The 27,981-nt window shown below is 38.7% G+C and overlaps 15 protein-coding genes and 1 non-coding gene across 16 annotated transcripts; 11 read left to right on the forward strand and 5 right to left on the reverse strand.

Annotated features, from left to right (window-relative positions):
* Window positions 1-208: 208 nt before the first annotated feature.
* NESG_01325 (uncharacterized protein) lies at window positions 209-2,764 on the reverse strand (the record flags this gene model as incomplete). Its single annotated transcript, XM_053048959.1, has 1 exon — window positions 209-2,764. One exon carries the CDS (start codon window positions 2,762-2,764, stop codon window positions 209-211), a length of 2,556 nt encoding a protein of 851 aa, XP_052904764.1.
* A 51-nt stretch (window positions 2,765-2,815) lies between these two features.
* NESG_01326 (uncharacterized protein) lies at window positions 2,816-3,283 on the forward strand (the record flags this gene model as incomplete). The annotated part of the gene is made up of 1 exon (XM_053048960.1): window positions 2,816-3,283. The coding sequence occupies one exon, from the start codon at window positions 2,816-2,818 to the stop codon at window positions 3,281-3,283; it is 468 nt and encodes a 155-aa protein (XP_052904765.1).
* A 1,011-nt stretch (window positions 3,284-4,294) lies between these two features.
* Window positions 4,295-4,612, reverse strand: NESG_01327 (uncharacterized protein; the record flags this gene model as incomplete). Its single annotated transcript, XM_053048961.1, has 1 exon — window positions 4,295-4,612. The coding sequence occupies one exon, from the start codon at window positions 4,610-4,612 to the stop codon at window positions 4,295-4,297; it is 318 nt and encodes a 105-aa protein (XP_052904766.1).
* A 66-nt stretch (window positions 4,613-4,678) lies between these two features.
* Window positions 4,679-5,560, forward strand: NESG_01328 (uncharacterized protein; the record flags this gene model as incomplete). Its single annotated transcript, XM_053048962.1, has 1 exon — window positions 4,679-5,560. One exon carries the CDS (start codon window positions 4,679-4,681, stop codon window positions 5,558-5,560), a length of 882 nt encoding a protein of 293 aa, XP_052904767.1.
* A 372-nt stretch (window positions 5,561-5,932) lies between these two features.
* Window positions 5,933-7,594, forward strand: NESG_01329 (uncharacterized protein; the record flags this gene model as incomplete). Its single annotated transcript, XM_053048963.1, has 1 exon — window positions 5,933-7,594. The coding sequence occupies one exon, from the start codon at window positions 5,933-5,935 to the stop codon at window positions 7,592-7,594; it is 1,662 nt and encodes a 553-aa protein (XP_052904768.1).
* A 54-nt stretch (window positions 7,595-7,648) lies between these two features.
* On the forward strand, window positions 7,649-7,876 carry NESG_01330 (uncharacterized protein; the record flags this gene model as incomplete). The annotated part of the gene is made up of 1 exon (XM_053048964.1): window positions 7,649-7,876. The coding sequence occupies one exon, from the start codon at window positions 7,649-7,651 to the stop codon at window positions 7,874-7,876; it is 228 nt and encodes a 75-aa protein (XP_052904769.1).
* A 775-nt stretch (window positions 7,877-8,651) lies between these two features.
* Window positions 8,652-9,332, forward strand: NESG_01331 (uncharacterized protein; the record flags this gene model as incomplete). The annotated part of the gene is made up of 1 exon (XM_053048965.1): window positions 8,652-9,332. One exon carries the CDS (start codon window positions 8,652-8,654, stop codon window positions 9,330-9,332), a length of 681 nt encoding a protein of 226 aa, XP_052904770.1.
* A 418-nt stretch (window positions 9,333-9,750) lies between these two features.
* NESG_01332 (uncharacterized protein) lies at window positions 9,751-15,777 on the reverse strand (the record flags this gene model as incomplete). Its single annotated transcript, XM_053048966.1, has 1 exon — window positions 9,751-15,777. One exon carries the CDS (start codon window positions 15,775-15,777, stop codon window positions 9,751-9,753), a length of 6,027 nt encoding a protein of 2,008 aa, XP_052904771.1.
* A 50-nt stretch (window positions 15,778-15,827) lies between these two features.
* Window positions 15,828-16,505, reverse strand: NESG_01333 (uncharacterized protein; the record flags this gene model as incomplete). The annotated part of the gene is made up of 1 exon (XM_053048967.1): window positions 15,828-16,505. The coding sequence occupies one exon, from the start codon at window positions 16,503-16,505 to the stop codon at window positions 15,828-15,830; it is 678 nt and encodes a 225-aa protein (XP_052904772.1).
* A 691-nt stretch (window positions 16,506-17,196) lies between these two features.
* Window positions 17,197-17,451, forward strand: NESG_01334 (uncharacterized protein; the record flags this gene model as incomplete). Its single annotated transcript, XM_053048968.1, has 1 exon — window positions 17,197-17,451. The coding sequence occupies one exon, from the start codon at window positions 17,197-17,199 to the stop codon at window positions 17,449-17,451; it is 255 nt and encodes an 84-aa protein (XP_052904773.1).
* A 6-nt stretch (window positions 17,452-17,457) lies between these two features.
* Window positions 17,458-19,260, forward strand: NESG_01335 (uncharacterized protein; the record flags this gene model as incomplete). The annotated part of the gene is made up of 1 exon (XM_053048969.1): window positions 17,458-19,260. One exon carries the CDS (start codon window positions 17,458-17,460, stop codon window positions 19,258-19,260), a length of 1,803 nt encoding a protein of 600 aa, XP_052904774.1.
* Window positions 19,261-20,668: 1,408 nt separating this feature from the next.
* On the forward strand, window positions 20,669-22,165 carry NESG_01336 (uncharacterized protein; the record flags this gene model as incomplete). The annotated part of the gene is made up of 1 exon (XM_053048970.1): window positions 20,669-22,165. One exon carries the CDS (start codon window positions 20,669-20,671, stop codon window positions 22,163-22,165), a length of 1,497 nt encoding a protein of 498 aa, XP_052904775.1.
* Window positions 22,166-23,456: 1,291 nt separating this feature from the next.
* NESG_01337 (uncharacterized protein) lies at window positions 23,457-23,606 on the forward strand (the record flags this gene model as incomplete). Its single annotated transcript, XM_053048971.1, has 1 exon — window positions 23,457-23,606. The coding sequence occupies one exon, from the start codon at window positions 23,457-23,459 to the stop codon at window positions 23,604-23,606; it is 150 nt and encodes a 49-aa protein (XP_052904776.1).
* Window positions 23,607-24,276: 670 nt separating this feature from the next.
* NESG_01338 (uncharacterized protein) lies at window positions 24,277-24,867 on the forward strand (the record flags this gene model as incomplete). Its single annotated transcript, XM_053048972.1, has 1 exon — window positions 24,277-24,867. The coding sequence occupies one exon, from the start codon at window positions 24,277-24,279 to the stop codon at window positions 24,865-24,867; it is 591 nt and encodes a 196-aa protein (XP_052904777.1).
* A 397-nt stretch (window positions 24,868-25,264) lies between these two features.
* On the reverse strand, window positions 25,265-26,419 carry NESG_01339 (uncharacterized protein; the record flags this gene model as incomplete). Its single annotated transcript, XM_053048973.1, has 1 exon — window positions 25,265-26,419. The coding sequence occupies one exon, from the start codon at window positions 26,417-26,419 to the stop codon at window positions 25,265-25,267; it is 1,155 nt and encodes a 384-aa protein (XP_052904778.1).
* Window positions 26,420-27,075: 656 nt separating this feature from the next.
* NESG_01340 lies at window positions 27,076-27,190 on the forward strand. Its single transcript, XR_008288886.1, has one exon. It is a non-coding gene; the product is annotated as a 5S ribosomal RNA (ribosomal RNA).
* Window positions 27,191-27,981: the final 791 nt, after the last annotated feature.

Raw genomic sequence — 27,981 nt, forward strand, 5'->3', positions numbered from 1 at the left:
CCTCGTCTCTGGCTAGTATAAAAATAAGAAATATGCTAAAAACTAAATAGCCTAGTGGGCATAATCCATATTGCTATGTAAGCGTGTGTTTTAATGCGCGTATTTTCAGAAAAAACATGGTATTAGTCATTTTATTATAATCTGAACTTATTCATTGCAGAAGGCAAGGATGCACTTTCTTAATATTGGGCAAAATACCATTTGCCTATTACTCATGTTCATTATATGGTGTTTCCACTGGTGTGCCGGTTGCTTCTTGGCTTTTCCTATATGCAGAAAGAGTTACCCCCAGCATTTCCTCTGATATCTTTGTAAGAGAGTGCCCAGGGCCATTGTATGTACTGCAATTTCTGTTCATTAGCTGGACATCCTCTATGAACTGCCCATATGTACTGTATCCATTCGCCCTGGCCTTGGTCTTCATTGTTGTAAGGTCAATTGGATTTGGCACGAACGTAAGATAGTTTGGGAACTTCTTGGTTGAAACAGGCCGGTGGAATGCCACTGAAAAGGGAACTGCAAACAGCTCCTTTATAACCCCGAGAATGAACTCACTTAGCACTGCTGCCGGGCTTTTTTTTCTCTCTTTTTTCTCTGCCGCCTTTCCTTTATAGTTCATGCATGTTTTGTTTGTCTTCATATGCCCAATCTGGCCACAAGAACCGCACTTCAAGGAGGTTCTCGCCTCTTCCTTCTTCTGTCTCTTACGCGACTTCATGTATGCCTCAATTACCCTGGGGTCTGTGACTATCTCTGTTTCCTGCACTTTTTTGTCATCTCTTAGGACTGTTCTAGTGATAGAAAGAATCTTTCCGGTCTTCGCCTCTGGGAAAACTTTCTTTGTTTTTGCGCTTTCTTTTTCTTTTTCCTGCACAGAGGGCTCTGGCAGCTTAGTTGACTTAATCGCCTGTATTTGTGCTTCCCATATCTTTTTTATTTCATCCTTGTACTCCTGCATCTGCTCTACAGTTGTCTTCTTCTCTCCATCTTCTTCTGCCTCTCGCTCCTTTTTGCGGGCGCGGACAAAACTAAAGCCCTCCCCAATTCCTGTTGGGTCTCCTGCTCCAGATATTTCCAAAACACCTTTTCCTCCCGCAGCATTCACAAAGTTTCTCGTGCAGTTCCACACGGTGAGCTTCAGCTCCTCGTCATCCCCTGCGTCCTCCTCAACAGATGCTAAAACAATGCCTGCGTCTTTCAGGCGTCTTTCCTCAGCAAGCATACTTTCATACTGGCAGACTTTTTCTGGCGTCACGGCTCTTCTAAGATCCTCTTCGCTTAGCAAAGAAGCTGAGGGCTTCAGAACCCACACGTTGTCCTTCCCCTTCTTTATGCATTCAGAGTACTCCTTTAGCCACTTACGCTTGCTTCCCTCGCTAAAGTGCGGGAAAAGCTCATCCAGCTGGTATATATACATCTTTCTTTCCCTGTTGCCCTTTTCGTAAAAGAGCCTGTACGCAGCCACCTTCATTCGGTTCTTGCAGAAGACATTGTGGCGTCTTGAGTGCGGGCTAAATGCCTCATCCAGAGGAAGAGTTTGTCCTACACAGGCGAGTGCCTCAATTGGGCGAATATAGTACAGCGACTTTTCTCCGTGTGTTCTTACAGCCAGAAGGTCCTCTGATGTATGGAAGGCCATCGGGGCCTTGTACAGATTGTTCACAATACCAGGGATGCTCTCGCCCGGTTGCACATCTCCAATAAACATGAAGGGGGTTGGATCTCTAGGCTCAAGAACAGTTAAGCTTCCTATTTCTGGCTCTGCAGGAGAACTGTCCTTGGCGTTGCACTTCCTATAGAATGTCGTGATGATGCTGGCCATTCCGGTCTTTGTAATGAGCGGAGGGATTTCCTCAGAATACTCCAGAAGCAGAAAGTCTGCAGTGTCTCGGAGCGTCAGATCCTTCTTCTTCTTTAGGATGGAAGATGGCTTTGCAGTGCTTTCCAGTAAAGGCACAAACCTAATTTCTGTTCCAGATGAAATGTGTAGTGGAGGCCTATGGAAGTGCCTGAGCTCTTCTTTTGTAAGGTACGTCTTGTACAGCTCAGGTGCCAACTTTAGCGCAGGAATTGAGTGCTGCACGCCCTGTATACCCAGAGCGCTCTTAAGCGTCTCATGCGGCTCCACATAGTTCTTGTCTCCCGATATGTTGTACTTCCCGGAAAGCAGCCTGGTTTGGTGTCTTTTCTTTTTTGGCTTTTTCTCCTTTGGCCCTTCTTTATCAATTATGTCGAACAGAAGATTCCTGTCGTTTGCATCAATGACTAAGTGGGTATCCAGCCGCTGCGTGTTTATCATGGTATCATCATAAACAATCTGTTGCTCCCACTGAAGCGTGTTGTAGTTGTGGTCTAGAAGGAGCCTGTCTTCTGTTTCTCGCTCTTCTTCTTTATTATCCACGGAATACTCCCAGGGAACCACGTCAAATGTATAAACGATGTTGCTTGGCGACTCTTTCACAAGCAGTACTTCAAAATGTGTTGGGGGCGGGCTTTCTTTTATTGCGTCTGCGTCCATTGCATTTTTCTTTATTTTTGCCTCAAGATCCTTTCTGCGGATGTGTCTTCTGAAGACCACATTGTGCGAGTGAGCAGTCTCTTTTTCCTCGTGCTTTCTGCCGGTGTGGAATGAGGCAAATCTTTCAATTTCATCTACTTCTTTTGACTCTTCTTTTTTGATCCGCCTAGGCTTATATCTACGAAGCTTGTATTCGTATGGTAGAGAGGGCGTTGTCTGGGCGAAGGATGGCCTCTTGTGTTTCATGCAAAAAATAACTTCAAACATTTTATTATCGAAATATTTCCAGAGAACAACATGAAATACAAAGAGACTGGGCAGCACATAAAAAGAATTCTGAACGACCTAGCGGAAATGAATAATGACACAAGTGCCTGTTTCAGTGCAGGGCCTATAAACTCGGACAACCTGCTTGTCTGGAAGGCAACCATTTTTGGGCCAGAGGGAACGCCATATGAAGGAGGATCTTTTGAGTTTGACATAGTTTTTCCACTAAACTACCCTTATGCCCCTCCAAAGGTAAGGGTTTGCACAAAGATATTTCACTGCAACATAAAAGATACACACATTTGCCTTGATATTATTGGGAAGGAATGGTCATCGGCTTTAACAATATCAAAGGTATTGCTGTCTATTACGTCACTTTTGGCAGATCCAAACCCATTAGACCCATTAGATACAAATATATCCAAGCTATACAATGAGAGCAATGCAGAGTATATGCGAATAGCCAGAGAGTGGACACAGAAGTATGCCATGCTATAGAATATTAAATAGACCATAAATATTCATAAATGTGTTATTTTTAGAGTGTTTTTACGCCTTTGTGGTATCACAGAAAGGCTTTTCTTATTTCAACTTGGGCCACGCTGAAATTTATTTGGGGATGCCACTATATATAGTTTTTGCTGCAATGCTTCTGATGAAACTTTCTGAATATCGGCGCTGGCATTGGCTCTTCGGGCTTTTTTGTACTAAGCTTGTGCTTAGGTGAGTATAAAGGTAGTTGCCTTGTTGGTATGTATACTACTGGATAACTCTTGTTTATGTGTGTTTGTTTCTTACTTTCTTGAACCATGGACACTTTGCATATAGAGCGGCCTATGCTGTGTAATTTTAATTTACATACGGCATATTTTATGCTATATATTTCTAGGATCCAATTGGAAGTCGGGCTATACTTACGCTATATCTTAAAACTCTTCAGTGTTTAAAGATGCAAATATAAAATAGAACTCTTTTATTTCAATTTAAACATTAAAAAAATCGTGAAGAGAAATGATCCATAATGTAATAGAAGAATGATGTTTTCTATTGCGTGTTTATGGCTAAAAACATAGAATTACATAAAGCTATTTACATAGCATTTATTAATGTTATCTAGGGAAGTATATGATGTTCTGGCAGGAAATAGTGGCCTGAAATAGAGAGCAACTCACCAAGCGCAAGCATCGAGTATCCTAATACAAATAGAAATTAGCAAAAGGTAGAAAACCTTCCACAATAGCTGCTTTTCCTTTGAAGTCTGGCCTATTAGTAAGAGCTATATATTCTTGAGAAAGAGAAACACAATAACTATATACTCTATTTAAACTAGTATTTTTAGCCGAAGTTCTACCTTCTTTAGAAATGTTACTTATTATGATTAATGACAGGAATTTCAAAGAAAGTCTAGTTATTTTTATTACAGTTTATATAAGCGCACTCTGGTAGATATAAAGCATTGCATTATCTTAATATATGCTCTCCCATTAATCCCATCCCAGCTGTCTTATTTCAAAGCTTTTTTAGATATTCCATTAAGTGCTCTCTATTCTTTTGCTTTTGCAGAATAAGAGATGACTTTGTGTTGGATTCCTTCCAGAGCTGGTTTGCCTCGCGGTGGGTTTCTAGGTCTAATATTACCGCGTGCAGTGATGATACAGAAGATACCAGCTGCTCTATTTTCATTTTTAGTTGAAATGCCTCTTTTATCTCTCTGTGGATATCTTTTTCCTTCTCGGCAATCGTGATTTTTGACAGAAGAAGTATCTCTTCAACTGTGCCCAGAATATCCTCCAGAATAAGAATCCCCTCCTGCTTAGCCTTGTTCATAAAAATAAAAGTGAAACTATGTTTTACTTCTTTCATAAATACAAGGAAGATTCTAGTGTCTGAGGAATGCGTGAGGAATGGGCAACTAGAAGTATGGATTCGGCTCTAAGATTTCCTGAAGATCTTATACTATACGGAGCAGGAATAATTCTATATGTCATTCTGCACTACATCATAAAAAGAGTTGTTTCACCTGTCCTTATTCGAGCACTCTCCAGAGTGCCAGAAGGTCAAATTGACGGAAGAAAGTTCAGACGGGCGCTATGGAAGGCCTTTTGTTTTGGCATTTTAAGTGCTTGGGGGCTGTACACGGTGTCCACAGAGTCATGGATATTCTCTCCCTTTGGGATTACACTTCAGTGGCCAAACAATGCAACGCCGTGCAAAGTGAATATGTACTACATTTTGGAAACAGTTTACTACAGCGGCAGCTTTATCACAATGTTTTTCGAGGAAAAGCAGTCTGACTTCTATCTTATGATTTACCATCACTTTGTTACACTGGTCTTGGTTGGGTTCTCGTATAGATACAATTTCTTGAGATACGGTGTGTTTATTATGCTTTTGCACGATATTTCTGACTCTTGGATGGACTCCGCAAAGATTGCAGTTTATCTAGGGTATCAGACGCTAGGAAACATTCTGTTCATTATATTCTCCATTCTGTTCATTGTGCCTCGTATTCTAATCTATGTGTTCATGATACTGATTCCAGGATACAGTTTCCTATGGGAGTTTGGAAGCAAGCTGCTTGTTCCCATATGGGGGCTTCTTCTGGGAGTCTTCTTGCTTAACTCATACTGGTCAGTGCTTATTGTCAGAATGGCAATTGAGTTCATTAAAAAAGGAGAGCTAACAAAGGACATACGAGATCTTCCCCCTCAGAAAGATGCAAAAAAATCAGCAAGAGAAAACGCAAAGAGTGAAAGTAAAAAGAAGAATGAATAAGTATTTATGAGTATGGATTGGCAGGCAGAAAGAGATAGGTGTTTACAGGCAGATTCTTAAATCCACAACTAGTTTTAGTGCATGCTACATATAGCAGAAATCCTATTACTAGGCAGTGCTTAGAACTCTGTACTCTAGGCCCTTTTAGGTAAGAAAGCGTCAAAGAATAGCATATTCTTTTAATTCGGGCTATATATGCAATGGATATATAATTTCTATTGACCTGTATGTAGGTAATGTTAATTCAATAAAAATTTTGTATTGATATAACAAAGCAAAGGCTTTCCAGGTGAATATCGCTGGTATTATTTGTAATATGCTTGTTCTTATTAATTATCGCCCATAATAATTCCTAAATTTCTTTTTGTTTATATGAGTATACTCAGAAGTACATTTGGTACAGTGCTTGCAGGGGCAGTAATCGTGGATCGCATTCTTACTGTGCATGAAAGGAATAAGCATAAGGAGCGTTATAGTAAGAGCATTCCTCTCTCATGGATGCCACCATCACGCAGTGCTCTTCTTAAGAAGATTAAGCCATCTTATGACATTGTCATAATAGGGGGCGGCAGTGTAGGTGCTGGGTGCTTCTTAGATGCTGTAACTAGAGGATACTCTGTTTTACTTCTTGAAAAAAATGACTTTTCTAGTGGAACCAGCTCTAAGAGCACAAAACTGATCCATGGAGGAATTCGGTACCTGGAGACTGCTCTGAAACAGCTGAGCTACAAACATCTTTTTTTGGTGGTTGAGGGTCTGAAGGAAAGAAAGACCTTCCTCTCACTCGCACCATATCTGACTAGGTCAGTACCAATTATTCTTCCAATATCTAGCAAGCTCACTATACCGTACTACTGGTTTGGTGCCAAAATGTATGATTGGCTGTCAATTGGGCACGCCATTGCACCAAGCAGCTTTCTGCCCTTTTCTAAGATCAAGACCCTTTTGCCCGGGGTTGCCAATACCGGAATATCAGGGGGAATGGTATTCTATGATGGCCAGATGGATGATGCGCGATTTAACTCCATGCTGATCGCAACAGGAACACACTATGGCGGAAGTGCCTTGAACTATTGTAAAGTAGCACAGCTGAATAAAAGTGAAGGAAAGATTACAGGCGTGTCTTTTACCGACACAGAAACTGGGAAAGAGTATACAGTAGAAGCACGGAGTGTGATAAATGCAACAGGCCCGAATTCAGACAAGCTTAGACAAAATGACCGGCCTGACACACCTACAATGATGGCCCCAAGCACAGGTGTGCATGTGATACTTCAGGGATATGTAAATGGAATGGGCATAATACATCCAAAAACACACAATGGAAGTGTAATGTTTATGCTGCCGTGGCATAAAAGTGTCATACTAGGAACTACAGACACACCAGGCTTCTTTAAAATGGCGCGGGAGAAGGATCTTCTATACCTGGCAGAAGAAATGCGGGACCTCATACGGCCAGAGGTATATCCAGGTGTGAAAAATATAATGAGTGCATGGAGTGGAGTAAGGCCTTTGGCTGTGGATAGATCTGCTAGTGACAGCACATCTGCTGTAAGAGCGCATGTTGTTGAGGTATCTCCTGCAGGTCTTGTTACAGTTACAGGAGGAAAATGGACTAGCTACAGAGCCATGGCGGAGGAAGCAGTATCTACAGCAGCAAAAGTAGGGGGTCTGCCAGGGCGAGAATGCGTGACCAAGCATGTGAGAGTGATAGGAAGCCACTCTTATGACAAGTCACTTGGCCTGCAAATTGCGAAAAAGGAGGGGATTTCAAGCGATATTGCAGAACACTTGGCAGATGCATATGGGGACAGGGCGTGGAAAGTATGTGCGTATGCAAACGGAGTCTACACTAGAATAGATCCAAGGCATCCATACATTACAGCAGAGGTGCTTTACACGATTGACCATGAGAATGTCAGAAACATATCAGACTATCTTGGAAGAAGAAGCTTTTTCGCATATTTCGATGTTCGGGCTGCACATGCAGCAGTTCCTGGCCTAGCAAAGATATTCTCAAAACGGTTTGGATGAAGTGCAAAAAAAGAAAGAAGTGCACTGCAGGAAGCATACTACTATCTGGATACAATGGGGTATAGTTTGCTTCGAAAGATGGAAAGACAAGAAAAAGAATTCCTGGTGTTTTCAGGAAAATTAGGACAAGTGTGCGTCAATAAAGTATGTGACGGAAAAAGTGTGAGGGATCTAGTTCAGAAAGTATTCAAAGAAAAAGTGCCTGCTTTAAATGGGCTACAGATGCTTTCAACTAAAGATGCCCTGAAGGTGGTGCATTCCCACTTTAATATTCTGCCATAGTATGGATAGTAAGGTTTATAAGCACTTAGAGCTCTTTTCATCTATTTTTAAATCTGCTGCCCGGCTTTAAAGACTTTCTTGGCAGTCACTATATTTCTATAGGTCAAAGTATAACTAAAATAAAATATTCATCCATGTATATTCACAAAGATGCGCTGTTTATTTTAGCTATTCCAAAAATAAAAACACCTTTTTTCAGCACATGACTAAATACTGAGTTCTTTCTGCAATCTATACTAGGGTGTTCATAAATCTGGACTCTATTCTGTTAATAAGCACTGATTTAGTTATGTTGAATGGTCCGAATAAAATTATTTATTTATGCTAAAAATATAAATAGGCACTGCATATTTTAAATAGACAAGCTTATTATTCAGATTAGCTGGTTCTTCTCTGAGATATTCAGCACAGTTATTCTGCTCTGCATCCATTCTCTAGTTCTATTCTATAAAGACAAACTGCCACAAAATTGATTGATTTAAGCTCGAAGATGGAGCCCAAAATGAGCCAGAAAAATATATAACCTGAATTATTCAGAATTAGGCAAATAAAGTTAAAGCATAGGCTACACAGTAATACGCAGAGACACAATAGAATTCTCATGCCATTCTTATTAGAAACAACACCAAGGTTAAAGGCTGCAATTATTTTCATTTCTGATTCAGAAGGACTTCATGCGGTCTCAATAGAGAAAATAAGGTTCTCTGCATAAATAAGAATTCTTATATGGCTATGCAGTTAAAATACTTTAATTAAAATTTTTTAGCTTTTTTGCATGGATATAGATCAGTGTATGCTAGTGAAAGAATTGAATTTAAATTGGATTAAAAATATGCATGAAATTGAAAGACTCACATACATATACCAAGTATTACTGGGAGGCTTATATATTGTAGTGCTTTCTGGGTTAGCTATCGTTTTATATCGAGGCTTTATATATCCCGGGTATATTGTGAAAGGCGATGAAGTATATATAGTAGATTATTCAAAGCCAGCATCATCAGTATATGAGAGAAGAGAAAGAAAAATCATGAAATGGAAGTATATCAGGTTGCTTGCATTCTTTTCTATTATTTTTCTAGTTATGACAGGGATGGTTATAGAGTTAATAACTTCTAGGTCAAATAATGAATTGGCGGCAATAGAAAAAAGCATTATAGATATGGAAGACCGTATGAAAACATACAGTACTCCAGACACTGAGCTGATTTCCAGAAGTGCTAGATCTGTTGCAAGCGAGTATAGAACGATAAAGCTGGACAAGTACTTCCCAAACCAATACAAAGACCATGTGTTAACAGCAACTCATCTAGTGCATATCTCACCAGGAGCAGCTAGGCCCATTGCTAGGTATCCAATTAATGAAGAATTTTTGATTAGACTGAAAGTCACTGCGCAGTCTTTAGAATTCTCAAAATTAATTAACAAGCATCCTCTTTTCAACAATAATCTTTAATAAGAATGAAACCTGCTAGGAAGTCTATCTGAATAGAAAGGAAAATCTATAATTGAACTTCAAGAAGACTAGAAACAAAATTTTAGCATGTAAACAGCCGTATTATTAGTACGCTTAATGAAAGAAGCAACGCAACTTAGTAATATCGTTCCAATAAAGATATTAGCTTTAATAGAAAGAATATTTTCAATATTCCATCCCAAAAATTGCATTTGGGGCACTCTTACTACAGAAGAATATCTCAAGAAGAGTTGTAATTTCAATGCACTGACATTTGAATTTCTTATAAACCACACAGAAAAACTGCTTATATAATAAATACATCTATTATACCTTAACTACTGATCATTATATGAAAAATATATATAACAAATGGTTTATTGAATAAAATAAAGGATACTAAGCAACTTTCTGTTACTTATTTTAAGATCTGCTTGGTTTGGTCAAGATATGCCACTATCTCTCTTGCATAGACAATAACTGAAGCAATCGGAGCAAGCGCGCACAGCCCGGCGATATGCTGCATCGCTTCAATGCACGCTTTGTTAATATCTCTAGCAAACCGGCCACCGCAAGAGCACCTCTGTGACAAAGCACTTTTACTTGGAAGTTTGCAAAGAGAGCACTTTTTCTCCATTTTAACTGCTGTCTCTGCTACTGTATGCATTTTCTGAATAAAGCATTTTTCCAAGACATCCCGTGAGAATATCCTGCAGCACTTTCTGCATCGAAGATCTATTTTTCGTTTCTCCAACAGTAGATCACTGAAAAATGTATCTCCATACATACATTCCTCCAGCCATTTGCGAGAAGGAGGCTGTGATTTGAAAGATGTTCCTGCTGAGCACCTGCACTCCACTAAAACACATATACTCTCACCAAAGCCTGCCTGCATCTCCTCAGAAAAAGGACTTAGCTCAACTAGACGCGCAGCCTTCCTAGGAAAGTCCCCCTGTGAAAACTTAAGCCCGAATATTTTTATAAAGAGCCTAGCAGCTGAGATGCCCTCTGATTGATTCTGCTGATATACAAATTGAATCCACTCTAGCGCCTGCAAGTCGTCTTTTTCAAGCAAATCATCTACTGCCTGTGAGGGCACCTTTGTTATAAAGGACTGCACTTTTTCTCCCGACAAGAATATTTTCCTATAGTTTGCAGAGTCTACAAAAACAGCCTGACTAAGCCAGTCTACTACATCAATCTGCAATAGAGAGCCGTATGTGCGCGAAGTAACTTCTGACAAAGCATAGTTAGTTTGCACCTGGGCTTGCTGCAAGGTGCTCTGTCCTGTGTGCAGAATTAGCTCTTCCGAGTCTGCAGATACTACTTCACAGCCTGCTGCATTGATTGCGGAAACAATTCTGGCAATGAACTTGGTTTGCAGCAAGGAAGCCTTCTCAGACAGACGCGCGGGCAGAGCTGAGTCTATTCCAGGCGTGCGAAGCCAGAATGAAACTGATCTTGCGAGTGAGTTGGCTCCTTCCTCCTGCTGTATGCATGAGTATACAATATGTTTTGCAAGGTCCTGTAAAGCATGCATTTCTGGGCAAAGAGCATATGAAGATCTTTCTTCCCGCAGAAGAGTATCTGCCTCAATAAGACTCAGAAGAACTGAGCCTGATACAGACACTACAGAGGATATTCCTGTGTAGATGCCCTCCTTGCAGAACTCTGTTTTGAAGGGATTTTCATCTACTCTACCAGGAGAATAGTGCTTTTTCCTCATAAGGAAGGAGTCATTCCATCCCAGAATTTGCCGGCTCTTTCTCTTCCTATGGTAGAGTAAATCAAGCACTAGTGTTTCGCAGGGCCAGTCACCTGGAAGAACGGGAATATCTGCGTATGAAGCCAGCTGGGTCAAGCTTAATGCCTTTTTAGCTGCACGATGCAAAGCAGAAATTAATTCTTTTCTAACATGATCGGGCAACTCATCTACCTTAATAGAAATTGTCTTAGAACTCTTAGAGGGGTTCTCTTCAGTAGCGGTTGGGTTTTCATCAATATTTGCAGTGTCTTCCTCTTTCTCGATTGGTTGTTCATCTGTAGCAGTGCTGGGTTGCTGACTAGTTGTTTCTGGCATTTCACGGCTTGTCTTTCCTGTCTTGCTTGCCTTTGGCTTTACTATCCCTGTGTCTACTAGAACAAAGAAATGATTAACTTTTAGAGCAGGCACTGCAGGTGTGCAGAAAACCAGCCCAGGTGCCTTTTTTTTGAGGGATGCAACAAGGTCTTTCTGAGAAGTGAACATCTCAACTCCTGGAGAAGATTGCATTGCTGTTATAGAAGGTATGCTAGAGCCATCTATGCCGCTGTATAGAGCATAGATTGGTTTTCTATGCAATATGCATTTTGCTAGCGCGTATACTGCGACCTTTTCATACCGCAAATTGCACAGTGCTGCTATTCTAGATGGGGTGTTCAGCTCATATATTCCACGCACTTCTGGTGTTTCTAATAGAGCTGTATGCCGGTGGAATCTAGTTTTAAACTCTGCAGTGTCCATTTCTATTTTAACAAAATCTCTGCGGCCAGTAAGACCAACGGCAAAAGATACAAGCCTCTCTGCATGGATTGCTGGGCTCAAAGAAGTATATGCAGATGCAATTCTATCCAAAACAGGCGAGTCAGCATGCAGATAGAATACTTTCTTCAGAGGAACCACTTTCTCTACAAAGCAATTGTTCTCGAAATAAACTGCAGTATACCTGTCCTCAGAGGCCTCTCTAATAAATACAGCAGGCACTCGTGCATCTGGCGCCTCTTTGAGTCTTCTTGCTCTTTCATCTGCCTCTTTATCAGTTGTGATGAAGTTTGTCAGCTTCTGGAACTCTGTTATCTTTGCATCCATGTGGTTTGCAGTGCTTTTCTGTTTTTCTTGTTTCTGCTTGGGATTCTTTATGCCAGAGTTCTCACCAATACTGTTCTCGTTCAGCGATGCATTCTCAGGCATATTCTCCACTAAGGAGTCTTTAATCTGAAGCTCTTCCAGTGTCACCGCACCCACATTCTCTTCTCCTATTAATTCTTTTGCTACCTCCGCTTTCTTAGAAGCACACGGGAGGAAGTCTGTGATTTTTCTATGCCGAATTGCCCAGGAAGGCGCCTGTACTCTGTGCACTGGATTTGAAATGCCCTGCAAAGAAGCCGGCACAATAAGTATTCGAGTGATTATACTGGAGAGCCTCTCTAAATAGTACGACCAGTCAATTATCTCCCGAATATCCTCAGGAACCACTTTTACCTCCAGCCACTTCTGCAGATATCTTGTTCTTGTCTCCGGATCAGAGTGGAATACTGCCTGCGGGACTGATCGTGATGTAACAGGAGCATTCTCTGGGTACTTAACAATAATAAAAGAGCATGCGGTGCCTTTAGCAGCCACGCCCTGCCCAAGCAGTTCTGAAAGTCTTGCTGCTGCTGTAAGACTGGTTGACTTTACAGAAGAGTACGCATCTGCGCTCTTTCCTAGACTGCGGGTTTCTCCAAAGTACCCGAAAATCACATCCTGCGACATAGACTCTGCGCGTGTTTCTATAATATCAATCCAGTAGTCTGCACACTCTGCCAGAACAGCATAGCACTCCTGTAGTGTTTTTCCTTGTAAAAGAAGATTAAAAGTCTCTTCTTGGAAGGCCTTCACAAATTTTAGCTCTCCTCGCCTTTTAAACTCGAACCCCTTTAGCTCAGATATTTTTTCTGCGCTATTTATAACAATGTATCTTTTCTTAATGGACTCCCCTTCCTTCATCGAGCCCGGCAGAAACATTGCCTTGTACGGACCATCAATCTCAAAGCGTATGGAGTTCTCTGTGCTGACTGTGTACTCCCCTGATTCCTCCTTTTTAAGATACTGCGGGTTACTGAATTTATCAAGCAGCATAAAGTTCAGAAGAGAGCATATGTACGAGAACCTCACAGATCCATCTGGCGTGTTAAGCGTGTAGTTTAGAGGGAACGACTCAGGCAGCAGGGCCCATATTCCGTCTGTGTCAAGCTCTAGCGTTATTCCAAATGCATCAATTACGGCCTTGGTGTTCTGTATGATATTGCTGCCTGTCTGGCACACCACAGCTGCCATTTCCATAGAGTGCCATCTAGCGCCCTTTTTCATAACATATCCATAGAACGAGTTGAGAACACACTTATGTGCAATTTGCAGAGAATCATATATCCCGGCCTTTTTCTTCCAGTCTCCTGCTAGCTGTGCATCTTCTTTCTCTGCCTTCTTCGCTTGCTCCTTTGCCTCCTTAGCCAGTCTTTTATACTCATTTCTTCGGTCTCGAAACTTCCTTACAGCATTTACATAAAATGGATTCTCTCTTTGGCAAATAATGCTTTCTTTGTCCTCTATAACAATCTCCCTTGTCTTTTTGCTTGTGTTTTTTGCATGCACAATGAGATTATCTCGCAAGCACTCCTCGAATGACTGCTGCCTTGGTGTGTCCTTTTTATACGGCTGATTTCCCTTCTTATCTATTGCTTCCTCGGCTTTTGTTTTCTCCTGCACATTCTGTGCTCTTTTACGCGCTATGAACATATTTCTTGTCTTCTTTGTTATTGCCTGCACATCTTTTTTTCCAACTGCAAGCACCTCTGCCCTGCCCTTCCATCTCATTTTTCTTTGGCAGGTGTCCTTCTCTGGTGCATATGCGCAGTGCGCGCATGCCTTATCGTCCATCACTGCAGTTGGCTGCAGCCTATTGGTAAGAATAATGTTTGGGTACATCGCCCCCACATCCAGATGGTAAATATGCGGCTTCATTCGAGCCTTGTCTGACTTTTGCAAAATGCGCAACTTCTCCTGTATCTCTGATATCACCTGGCTCCTGTTATAGCACTCCTTCCCCTCTAGCTCTGAATCTACCACACAGCCTACCTGCTCCACCATCTTTTCCAGGTCTTGTCTGTTGAATGAAAATTCGTATTCAAAGTCTGACCTGTATAGACCAGACTTAAGACACTCTACATGCCCTCCTACGTATGACAGCGACTCCGCCATATACCCATTGTAGTTGTGCAGAATGTGTGACTTTTTCTTTGAAGGTATCAGCACTCCGCACCCGTACGCCTCCTTCATCAGAAGAGCCTCACAGAGTGTTCCAGACCCCTTTCGCAGCACATCATCAGGCGGCAGCGGAATGAGCGACGCAAGCGAGAAAATAAATGGATGGACATACTTCAAGTACAGAAAGTGTGTTGCCACTGCATCAGAAACAGAGTAGGATGCCATCAATTTAGGGTTGCTCTTTGCACACTCCACCATATACTCTGGGTCTATTTCATCTGGGAAATACCCAAGCTTGGCCTTTGTCACGCTCTTCAGACCCTGGCTGCCTGCCGGAAGGTAGCTGTCTCTTTTTACCCACTTGTAGCAGTCTAGGTGCAAAATGTGATGACATATGTATTCCTCCATCGCAGTTTTATAGAAGCCTATTGACGTCTGCATGTTAATTCCATGCACTGCCAGTCTAGCCTCCACAAACGGCCAGTCGAAAAAGTCTCCGTTATACGTTGTGACTACATGCGGCTTATACGCCAGCAAGATCTCTACAAACTTATTCAGAACGTTTTTCTCATTTTTTTCGTTGCAGATCTCAAACTCCCCTCCAATGTCACTTTTTGGCCTGAACTCAAACGGCATAATGTCTTCTCCAACTATTTCCCTGTTTGTAATCAGCCATCCGTCCTGGGTACTCATTATCGATATCATCATAACCTGGTCCTTATCTGCAGATGGAAATTTAAGAGGGTCTTTGGTTGTTTCAATATCAAATGAGAAAATTCTAAGATCTGGCGGAAGAACCCGCGTTGACGGCCCTATAATGTATCCTCCCATGTACTGCACAGTGTACCACTTTCCTGCGTTGATATCCAGCTCAATTGCCATTTGAATGCTCGCCGAAATGTCATATTCGCATATGCTCAGTATGTACTCTTCTGGGTCTGGCAAAAGGCAGGCTCTTTTTTCTTTCGCAAAAAGAAGAGTCACTGCGCTTTCCTTCTGCCGCGCTGTATTTCTCCTTGTGATTTCATCTATCTCCTTTCTAATCTGCTGGGCATCCTTCTCAGAGTACATGCTTATCACAAGGTACTCTGATCCGTCAGTTGCCAGATGGTTCATCTTCTGGAGATCTGTTCTGGTGGCTATGCCCGTGGCCTTTATGCTGTCTGGATACCGCCCGTTCAGGTAATCCTCAACCGAAGAGAGCGAGGATGCAGCAACCTCTAGAAGTATCTTTGGGGAGAACGGCATCTCTACCCGAAAATTGTTATTTTCCGCGTCTATAAAGTAGAATACTGCAGTTGTGAGAAGCCTCTTTTTCTCAGAAGACATTATGTCTTTTACCTGATAATTTAAAAGCCACCCTTCTTTCGCAGCTTCTCCACTATACATATTGTATTTAAAGTAGTCTGCAAGTATACTCGCATCCCATGCATTTTCCATGTGAATAAAAAAAATGCAGGCAATATAGTGTAGGCTCCTCTTTATTTTCGCTAATAGTTTCTGTGCGCTCTAATGGATTTCAAAAGAGCTTCATCTTCTGTTCTTTTTTCAAGCTCATGCAACAGGCCTTTTATTGCAGCCACCCGAATAGGTCTTCCCATGTCATGTTTGTTGAATATTAGAATAGAATCGCCTGTCAGCATATATCTACCTCCACTGCCTAAAACACTAGAACTAGTCTGTTCAACGCTATTAACACTCCGAGCAAATCTTCTATGCATTTCTACCATGTTTATGTCTTTGCTAAGTGCATTCTGGATGGATTCAGGATATTCATATTTTTTATTGAAAATTACATATGCAAAGATTGTAATTGTCAGAACGCTGAATACCAGTGCAATGATGCCAGAGAGGACATGGATTATTTTTACTCTTGATATATCTATGTACTCTGGGTTAGGTCTGCTCTGTGCCTTGTTATTTTTTTTGACATCTTCGTCTTCCAGAAGGATATCCTCTTCACCAAACCTTAATTGATTTATCAGGCGTGCTTTTCTCATTTCTGTAAGATGGCTTTTTGTAGAGATGAATATAAACAGGGCGCTTATTGCAATTGCTGCTGTAATTATAATAATAGAAATTCCTAAGGAACTATGTCTTTTGCTCTTCAATATATTCACTTCTGTAAGTATATTTCTAATTTCATCTTTACCTAAGAGTTCTGGCATGGGGGAAAAATTTAAAAAGCGGTAACTAAACCTTATTATGCAAAAAGAAAATAACAACATATAATGTGTTTCACTCTCTAAATATACAGAAACCCTCCTTACCTGTACGTTGTATATATGTATTCTTTGCTGCCATGTAGTTTATTTTTGGTAGACTTAAAATAGCATTCATCTAGGCTAGTGCCTGAATAACATCCAGCACTGTACATAAAGAACAAGAATCAAGCAGCAAATGTAGTTTGCATACCTGAGTGCATGTATTTCTCCTGCCTCAATATTCTAACATTCAACTAAACCTCAATCACTATGATTTTCTGGTCCTTCTGTGAAGAACCTGCAGTAGCATAGTCAGCCGCAATACACTTTGAGAATAATTTGCATTTACTCAATACTTCTTGGCTGCTTTTATCCTTGCATAGATGGATAAACACAGAGTTTCTAATAACATATCCCTCACTAATGCAGTCACAAAGTAGATGCCAGAATGCTCATTCTAGCATGGTGCAGTATTCAAAGCATTCAAATCCACTGCAATTTAGTGCTGGCGCCTTTTCTTTGTACAATTTATTTTTCCGTAACTAGATGATTTCCATACTATATTATGTCTTTTATACAATGCTTACATAAATTAGCAAAACTATCAAAAGGATTATACTCTAAACGATAAAAGAAAAATATATTGGGCTGAAGTATGAGAAACTATGCAGTGAAATATATAGTGGCTATTTTTGTTTCCATAAAGTATGTTCTTAGTGTAGGCATGGACAATATTATGGTGTTTACTGGAGACATCGTGCCTATAGAAAGACTACCACATGTAATATCGGAAATAGGCTGTGGTAAAATTACCACTCCTTCGGAAATTCCTTATACCGACAGGGGGTTCAAAAATAAAATGATAGCGATTGTAATTCATCACTATCTCAATATCAAAACCCTACTATAAATACAGATGCAATTCTGCAATGGGAGCAGCAGGTGGTGGACAATGGAAAGAGCAATGAAATATATAAGAAAGACTACCGGACATGGCAAGTCAAATATGAATCCAAGATCCCAGCGAGATACGCAGGACATGAATAAAAGTTCTTCTTTAAGTAAGATGTTGTCCCTCTTGGGTTATTACTTCCAGGCTATGACGCTTCCGCCATCGTGGCACGTCATAGGCAAATACCTAGCTTCTAGCGCCCAAAACTCTATTGATAAAAATGAAATTATAGACTGCCAGGCGAGAGCTCAGAAAAGAATCCGGATTAAACAAATAATAAAAGCAGAAAAAATACAGAGAAATGTACAAAGAGACATAGAAACAGAAGCGGACACGCTGGATGGCCTAGATAACGTCCTAGAAAGCAACCAAAGCTGCGCAGCTTGCAGAGGTCTTCTCAGGTCAATAGAAGAGTTCTCAGAAGAACATCTATCAATGAATCTTTACCCGCCTGATGAAGACTACAGATCAATAAACCCAAAGGCATGCAGCTTCATGGCGATTAGCAAGCTGAACCCTATCCAGCACGCCTACATACAGAATGTGCTCCGCATGGCACCAAACTACACGTGCTCCAAAAACTACAAGGAATTTGAGCACCGCGATATTAATGCTTTGGATAATATAGAGTCATACTCTGTTGAAATGCGGATGCTTGAGGCACATAACCAGATGAAGAAATTTTACACCGAACTAAAAGAAATTCGCGAGAAGCTTTTGGAGCCGCAACTGAAAATGAGCGCCTTCAAGGACTTTGAAATAGCAGCACAAACATACTTTGCATATATCAATAGGCAGGTTGCGAAATTTTCAGATGTGCTATTGGGATTCACATACAATAAAAAGACACTCAATACATTGAAAGAAAGAAAAAAAGCTCTGCACCTTGCGCATCCCAAAAATGAGGCAGAAAGACGACAAAAGGAGTATATAATGGCAAATAAAAGTAAATTTTATCCGGAAATTGAGCATGCTGCATTTGCAAAGGGCGCTATGCTCAACATGATATTCCAGATAGAAGAACTAGTCCCGCACATTGATGCCATATATAATATTATTAAACAAGGAGGTAGTGATGCACCCATTGATCTAAATTGTATAAAAAAGCATATTCCAGAGCTGAAAAAAGCACTGGCAAAGTCTTTTGATAGCATAATTGACTTTAACCCCGATTCCTTTGATAATGAGATGCTTTCTAATGCCGGAGCTACAATGGAGGAAGCTCTAAAGATATTTAGGCCTATGATGCATATAGTAACCAGAAGCGCGATAGAAATCTTTGCTCAACTTGACAAAGTAGATGAGTGTCTAATAAAAGACCTTGCTCCTGACTCCAATGGTACTAACCCCCGTGTTAAAACACCAGCAGATATGCCCAAAAAAGGATCCACAACAGCGGAAAAAGACAATCCTTCTAAGTTAAATAAAAAGCCTGCGATAGATCAAACAGATGAGTCCGATCACGGTCCCCAACCATCTGGAGATTCTGTCTGCAGTGAAAGAGAGAAAGATCAGGCTAAAAGAATAGCAGATACTTATGCAAAAACTCTTGATGTAATGATGGAGTTCATAAAGGGTTTGTGTGCCTCTATACACAATAACTACCTTTCTGATAGTGATATTGTGGATAAGAATGAGGAAAAGGACAATAATGGCTTTGATTATATGTTTCCATCGCTTGTTCAAAAAAGCGAACAACTCAAAAATCAACTAAAATCTGTTGACACCCTGCGAAATCGCCCAGGAACAAACTCAGACGAATTATAAAGTACACGGATGCCTCATCTGCATATCTCCAATAGAGAAATAGCTATATGCAAATAAATTTCTGTTTTCTCAAAGACCTAGTGTTTTACATATTTAAAGCTTAAATATTTTAGTATATTTTGCTATTTTAATTCTTCCCTATAATTTTTAGCTCTTTTACTTAATTCATTGATTTCTTTTCTACACTGCATATTGCAGCTTAAATTCTTATGCCAACACAATGCACACTACAGATGTTTTTTTAGATTATTTTTCTAAAATTTGTCTTCTCTTAAATATGTTTTCATTGCAGTATCTATATCAGTTTATTCGCATAACATAACATGAGTTTATAAATTAAATATGAAAGAAGCAGGATCAGGAGACTCTTTAGGGTTGTTCCATATTGTCTATATCTTGCTGGTGTCCCTCTTTGTTTCTTTTTTAATGATTCTTTCATTTTTTTTGCTTTGGCTACTTACATTTCTTTTGCTGCAGTGCATTATTTCTATCATAGAGCTAATTCTACTCACACTCCTTTAGTTTATCCTTTTTCATAAAATTCCATTGTTTTTTTGATATTCAATAGAAGCGATTTTGAATATACTTTATCCAGAAAGTCTTATGAAAATTTGGGTTTTATACGAAGAGAAAGAACTTCAGCAGTATTTAGAAAAAAGAAGTCTGTGTAAATACATTCAGCGCATATAGAAACATTCTTCAAGAAGCTTTCTTTAAAATAACAAGGCCTATCTGGCATGTTACTGTGTTTAGGCTTAAGACATACTGTCTTTAGAGCATACTAATAATAAACTTTTCGATTTTCTGGGCTGTTTCGTATTATTTGCATACTTTTAACCCATAAAGAACATTTTATTTTAAGTCAAAATATAAAATTATATGGGCTTAGGTAAATATATGCAATAGTATAATTACAGAAGAATTAATATAAAAAATCCTGTTAAATGTAACTATTGCGCGAATCTGCTTATTAACCCACTGAATATAGGAATTAAATACCCAATTAAAACAGGTAAATTATACCTCTTGCATAAGATCTTCTGTACCTCAAAAACCTCTACTTTCCTTCTGTGAATATCTTTACTTATATATCTCGTTATTCATTTGCTTCAACTACTCTGTTATTTTTTCTTTGTAAAACTGCATTCTGTTGGTGCTCAGATTGTAATACTTGTGTTTTAGTGGTCTCTCATAATTATTTATTTGCAATTCTTCTTAGTATAAGAAAACTCTCAAGGAGTAATAGCTCTACAAAAATTGTCATGTGCACTAATTAAAATTCATAAGCCGGTAGACCACCTATCAAACGGCTCTTAAATATATTATAAATGGCCCAGCGATCTTTAATAAAGCCACCAATAATTAAAGCGGGTTATAAAATCACTTTCAGTTTGATTTACTTATTAAGATGGAGATGAATAGAAGATTCAGCTTAGAATTTAATAGAGATGAAATAGAAGATGCATTTGATAACAGAGACAATATAGATGATCAGGACGCTAGTGACTCGGAAAAGCTTCTCTTAACATGGCTTCCAATCATAGGCGACTCTATGTCTATTTCATCTACACACTTGTCTCCAGAGGAGCAGACAAAAGTGCTGGAACTAGCCAAGCTATATGTATATGAAGAAATATTAATTAGCAAAGGCAAAGCAGACGATGCTATCTATAAGATGTTTCTGGAAAATGCCAACATAGACATTATCCAAAAATACGCCACTAGTAAAATAGAAAAGATTTACACCAATTTAGAGAAAGCGAATATTTTGGATATAGATAGAGAGACGTATTTTAAACAAAATGTGAATGCAGCATATATTAAACTTTATATAAACTTTATTCAAGAGGATCCAGACATTAGCAATTCTGTTAGTAGCTGTTTAAAAAATATCAGCTCATATTATGACAGTGAGATCCAAAATTCAGAAAAACTTACTTTAGCAGACTTATACATACTAGACAAAGACGAAATGCCTCTTATAGACTATGGAACACAGTATATTTTCACACAGTTTTCCAAGATTAAAGATGCAAATAGCATTCTAGAAGAAGCTAGAAGAACCAATAGAAGCAAAGACGAAACTACGGAAGAGTTAATAAGACTTATTCCAATGGAAGATTTAAAGATCATTTCCGCAATTAAAAACAACTTATCAGATATTAATGAAGAGAGAATAGCCTCATTTAAAACCCGCCATATCCTGGAAGAAACACTCCATATGGTAAAGTATAAAGAAGAATTCAAAAATGGTTCTAGCTACTATGAAGTTTCTAACAAGGTAGTCACGTGTTTAAAAGCTCTATTCTCTTCGATTTCTAGCCTATTTGGCGATAAAGAACATCAAACTAGCTATACAAGTATAATCCAAAGCTATTGCAATGAAAGACTGCGCGAGATTAATGAGTCTATTGAGAGAGTTGGCAACGAAATAAAAGGTCTAACAAAGGATATTCATGATATAAATGGTAGAATTTCTATTATTAGATCCCGCATTGGACAAGGCGCAGCAAGAGCCAATGATGAAAACGACTTTATACTTGAGACAAAAAACTCTAGAGAGCAGACTAAAAAAAAGAATTCGCTGTCTGAGCTCAAAAATGAGTTAACTCAAGAAGTTGAGAGCTGGAACAGATATATGGAAAAAATGAAGTCAGATGGCGTGAGGCTGAGAACAGAAAACTTGTCTTTGTTTAGATCACAGAATGCGTATATTATAGATAATATTAGTATGTTCAGCGAGGTGATCAATCCAAAACTCCAGGCTCGAAAAAGTATATTTTCTAACAAAAAAGTGGCGTTTGTGGCATTTTTACAGCTACTTGCAGTCACATTTTTGTTTTTTCTGTACTGTTGCATACTATATCACGTGGATCTAATTGTTTCACTGTCAATCCATATGTAGATAACATACGTGCATCTGCAATATATATGGTATAAATATAGAGAACTTATTTATTTATTTTCTGACAGAAAATACCTCTTTCTCTGTGTATATAAATGGTTATATTAAATATACTCTTTGAAACAGCCTGCAATGGCATTCTATTACATTTATATACTGCACTGGCCTAATATGTTATTATGTTTATTTGATTTACATATGTAATATTTGCTAGATAGTTCTTGGCATACAAAAAGAGCCCATGATTTCAATAGAGACTTGCCTCTACTATAAGCAGAAAAAATTATAAAGAAGTCTCAACTACACCTAAATCTATTTTCAGTGCAGCATTTTATCTAATATGTTTATTGCATGCATATCCAGTGACTTCATAGTGTATACTTGATTTGGGCTATATTTTGTAGAATTAAATTGTTTGTCTCTTACGCATTGCAATTTCTTTATAGGAGTTTATATAAACTCAGCGAGTATATTTAATGTGTGTCAACAATTACTAAATACAACACATTATTGTTATGCCAGTCTTATATATTGTAGCTATAGTATAATCTCTCCTTTACTTGAATCCTATTGCACTCACATATGTTCAGTTTTGTTGATTTTATATTATTTAAGTTTCTCTGTGCTTTTATTTTGTGTGCACTGTTTGCTTTATTGTATGTTTTTCTGCATTGGTATAGTGTGCCTCTGTAAAAATATAAACTGTATATTTTTTATACAATACTTTTGCCTGAAGAGTAATAATCCAAAAAATAAAGAGCTATAGAAATTGAAAGAAAATAGAATTCTAGGAATATGCTAATTCTGCGAAAAACACAAAGACATTTAAAAGAATCTTGCACAGAAGCACTATGATCATTTAGAGTCAATGCTAGAAGACAAAAAATCATAAGCACCAAACTTATACTGGCATAGTAATACAGTTGCATAGAAAGAGTTTTTAGTATTTTAGCACAGGAAATTACATATTTTCAATCACTGAAATAACCATATCCAGAAGCTCATTGAAAAAGACATATAACCCGAATTCAGCCAGATCGCATATACTCTTCAAAATGCCTTAGATAAAACAGGATGAAACTATCCATAAAGTTATTCTAAAATGTCCTTGTCATGTAGGTGCTTGAAGTAGACTTAAATGATATTTGCGTGCTGCTCAGTGAAAATAAATAGCTTTTCCAGTGTGCTTGAAATATTTAGATATGCCTACGCTGACAGAGAATAAAAGCTAGAATACAAATACATTCCATAAATCTATCCGGAATTTTATAAAAATAAACTCCATTTCAGAATGAAGCTAGAAAAGAAAGACAACTTTAACAAGAATGAAGCTTTTGAATTGATCTTAGACAAAATGCTTGCTATAAGTAGTTTCTTCTTTATATGGATTACTACAGCATATACTAGATGGCGATTTTACAACTCATTTATTGATGTATAGACTTCACTTATACAGAAAGTGGCATGCAGCAGAAAACTAAATAAGAGGCACCTAGCTATAGAGAGTAGAAGAATATTAAAGTAAAAAACTAGCATACTGTATCTATAAACGTCCAGACCGCAATTCTGTTGCTAGTAGAAGAGGTTTATTATAAAACCATAGAATACATGATATAAACGACTTAAACATATACAATAAATTCGCATACGACAAATCCTTTTCTTTGTGACATGCTTTTCATTCACAGAAAAAGTAGAGTATAGACAAAAATGCAGTACATTTATGGGGCATGTGCATAGATAACAGCATTATATTAAACATGCATCTAGTCTAATGTGCGCTTATGGATGATAAACAAGAGAAGAAGTTAAACTAAATACAGAGAGCCATGGTTCTTTGTTATAAAATGATATGTCTTCCATACAGAACTTGGGCTTCTATAAAGATAAACATACATAGCGCAGTTCTAGATGCATTGGCTATCACATTTCAGCCAACATACATCCACGTGTTTGTAGTACAATTTACAAGCGAGTTAATACTATGCACTATTTTCGTCTAGCCATGCACTCTGCACTCTCTTACAGAGTCTCTTTTTATTTATGGCCAGTCTTTTCTTTCTGTGGATTAATTTATAATTTTTTATGCCCTCAATTTCTATTCTATTCTTATGCTAGTTAGCTCTTTAGAAGACTATGAAACGTCCAGCTCGGACATGGATTGGATTGATAGATTTGTTGACGGGTTCACGGACCAAATGATATTAAGAGTCGACCAGTTTTTTATTGACGACCCCTTTAACTTATTCGGTCTCTCCGATCTTATAAAAGGATACGATAAAACCATTCGGGCATTTAGAGGAGAAGACATTTATGTGTCGCCAGATGCAAGAGTTATACTGTACTATATGATCCACCAAAGATACATCATAACCAAAAAAGGATTGGAGGGCATGCATGGCATTGTAAGCTCAGGAGTGTATGGCAAGTGTGCAAGAGTGTTCTGCAATGGATTTCCGTTTCTTCCAATTGGACTCAGTGAAAAGCCAAACAAATCCACAACAAAGCTCTTCTGCTACCAATGCAAGCAGATATACGAGGCAAGAGGTGAGCTCGGGGAAGTGGATGGATGTGCCTTTGGCCCTACATTCCCGCATCTGTTCATTCTCATGTACAGAAATTTATTCCCAGAAGTAATAGAAGAGGCAAGCTATGTACCAAAGATATTCGGGTTCCAAGTGGCTAGCCCATCTAAAGAATAGGAGTTAGAATAAATTTAGGGGTCCTTCAATTTAAATAAACACACTAGATTTTCTTCATTCCAAAGCTGCTTGCAAAAAGAGCCATCTGCACTAAATTAAAATATAACCCGAGTGGCATGCCAAGAATTTTCATTTATATAAATATTTTAAATAAAAGGCTGCTGTGCATTATATAGATGCAAAACCAATATATACTTGAGGCACTTTAAACCGCACTGCGAATAGCTGTACTCATAAAGCCAAATATTTAATGCGCTTTGAGAACCCCCAATTTTTTATTTAATACTTAGAGTAGAGAAGCATACGCAATAAGAAAGTAGTCACTAAATAAGATAAAAGGGATATATAGAATATAAAATAGGCGTTGGATATATTATAGAATAATATGCGTATTTATTTATGAATCTGTATATCGCCTAAGTATTTGAATGGGCAGCGCATACTTATTTTCATCTGTTTTTTCTAGGTATTCATCCTTAAACTGAACAACTACACCATTAATCACTTTCTCTCCTAAATTACACAAGCAATAAATAGCTCCATAGTGTGATTCTGGTGTTTTTGCTCCATCTGCCCAGGTTTTCAACAAAGTGTTTAAAACCCTTGGAGCAAGAGTTGTGTACGAAAGGGAGTACGTATCGTATATGTGCTTTATTGTAGCAGATGCCCTTCTTCTTGCGGACAGGCCAGGGGCATCTTCATTTGCAGTACTGCCTGCGCCATCTTCTGCTCGCGCGCCATCTCTGCTGTCCAGACCTATGCTTTTTCCTACCACGCATGTAAGCAAGGAAGGAAGCATCTGGTGCATATATGGCTCTATAAATATCATTTTGTTCATAATCAAACTTTCATATACGGTGATGATATCGACCAAATACTCCCCGTTTCGAAGGTTTTTCAAAATCTCTTCGTTAAAAAAGTGCACAAAGTACGGAATTAGCTGCTGTATTCCGCTCTCATTTTTGAGGCATTCTGATGCAATACTTACTGTTTCCTTTTCCTTAATAAACTGCACAATTTTCTCGTAGTATAGCTGCAATTCCTTGGACAGAAGGTGCTTCATATGGTTTCGTATTTCAATGTCCTCCTTCATGGCAGCCAGCGTGTCTTCTTTCTTTATTTCGGGCATTCTTTCCATGGGCAGCGGATTCTGTGGTATCTGCGGCTGGACGCCTTCAATGGCAAGCCAGTGCTTTGAAATAACAGGCTTCTGCGGGATCTTTGGAAGAGGCGAGGTAAGAATTGACTCCAGATCTAGCTCTTCATCTGGTACATAGTACAGGTTAGACCCAGGAATGGATTTAAACATGAGGGAGTTGCTTGTGTTATACCCAAGCAATGGATCTATCTCTTTTGAAAGAAGCGCATAATTCACATCTTCAATTGAAAGTTTTGATCTTTTTGAAGCTATCATGAATTTTGATGACTCTTGTGCCAGTTCTTTTAGCCTGTATTCCAAGTCTTGCGCAAGTATTTTTAAGTCTTCATCTTCTATTTCTGGAATTCCTTTGGACTGCGCATACGCTTTAAGAGTCTCAATTGAGAAAAGCATAAGTGAAATAAAAAAAAACAATTATGTTTTACAACCAAATGCACTTACAATGCGCATGCACCGGAATAAACAGAGGAGGTTTGAGAGATTACATTTTTATAAGCTCGTGTGCATTATAGTATTGCACTTAAAATACTATGTATTTTATATTCTGGTAAAAACTAATTTTTAGATATGGTCTACAAAAATAATAGATGTGTGCACAGATATAAGAAAATAACTTGCAGTTTATCTATATCTCTGGTTTAAATCTTGTATTAGATTAATCTGGTCTGTTCCAGAGATAGTATTTCTGCATCTAGTAAAAGTGCATATAAGTTGGCTAGAAAGCAGTATAGCTAGGCATTGCTATTTATTTATTAAATTATTCTCTATACACAAAAGCTCTAAACTAGACCCATTACTAGAAACAATTTGGTTATGAGAAGCAGTCAAATAGAATAGAGCTCAGCTAAGTCAATGCAGACACATTAATAAGCAAAATTAGCAACAGTATGCTGTAAAATATACAGGCAAAGAAAACAGAAATTTCCTCTAGCTAGACACCAACCACAAGAAAATAACTTCTGCAGTGCACACAGAAGAAGACAAGAAGAAAAAACTCGTCTAAGACTAACATTCCCCCCACAAGGAGCCAGCAGGTAACTAATACTCGTGCGGCCATATGCCTGCGTACACACCAGAACCCGTTCGATCTCTGAAGTTAAGCGCGTGACAGCTTTGATAGTACTGCGATGGGAGACCGCGTGGGAACACAGAGTGCTGCACTTTTTGTCCTTTTTCACAGTCGAATTTACAATGTCCAGAGACTCTATATGTACGAGTAGCTTTAACCTGCTAGCCATTTGGCTCTATAAGCTAGTGGCTTAAATCCTCTCTGAATAGTATATGCCTTTCTTCATAAACATATGGCTATATATAGAGAACAGGCAAGTTTTTATACTGTGCAAGAAAATATTTGTGTCTTATTACTTAACTGCTACTAAAGCCTACTGTCTGTCTCTCTGGGAATCCAGTAACACTGCAGTACGCTTCAATATGCATAACTTTCTGTACAAGAGCGCGTTTGTACACATGTGCGGTGAGGCAGTTTTGTTCGCTCTAGAGCTGTTTTTCTCTCTTGCACTATATATTCTTTGCTTATATCTAGATGCCTGTGTGCGAGTGGGTCTTTAATTCTTGTCTATTTTTTGATTTTCCTATGCTCTCTTCTATATTTTTGTATCAACCACTTCAAACTAAAAATATTCTAACACCCTTACATATATACACTTTATTTTCTTGTAGACACCTAAGAATAAAAACTGCACGTACTCAAGTGTATGGAAGAGGTCTATTTCCAGAGTGCAGAATATATATGTAGATTAGAACCAATACTTAGGCACTGTTAGTTTGATTTTATAGATAGAGTCTCTTTAATTTCTTTATTACCATGATTTTATGTGTTGCTCTTTTACATTAGGCACTATAAATCTACTTACATGCCTAAAGCCCTTATACATTGAAGTTTTAAATATAAAAATATGTGAGAATAGTCATCTGTGCAGCTATGCTGCGAATAT

The sequence above is a fragment of the Nematocida ausubeli genome (assembly GCF_000738915.1).
Source record: "Nematocida ausubeli strain ERTm6 chromosome Unknown supercont2.3, whole genome shotgun sequence".
NCBI lineage: Eukaryota > Fungi > Microsporidia > Nematocida > Nematocida ausubeli.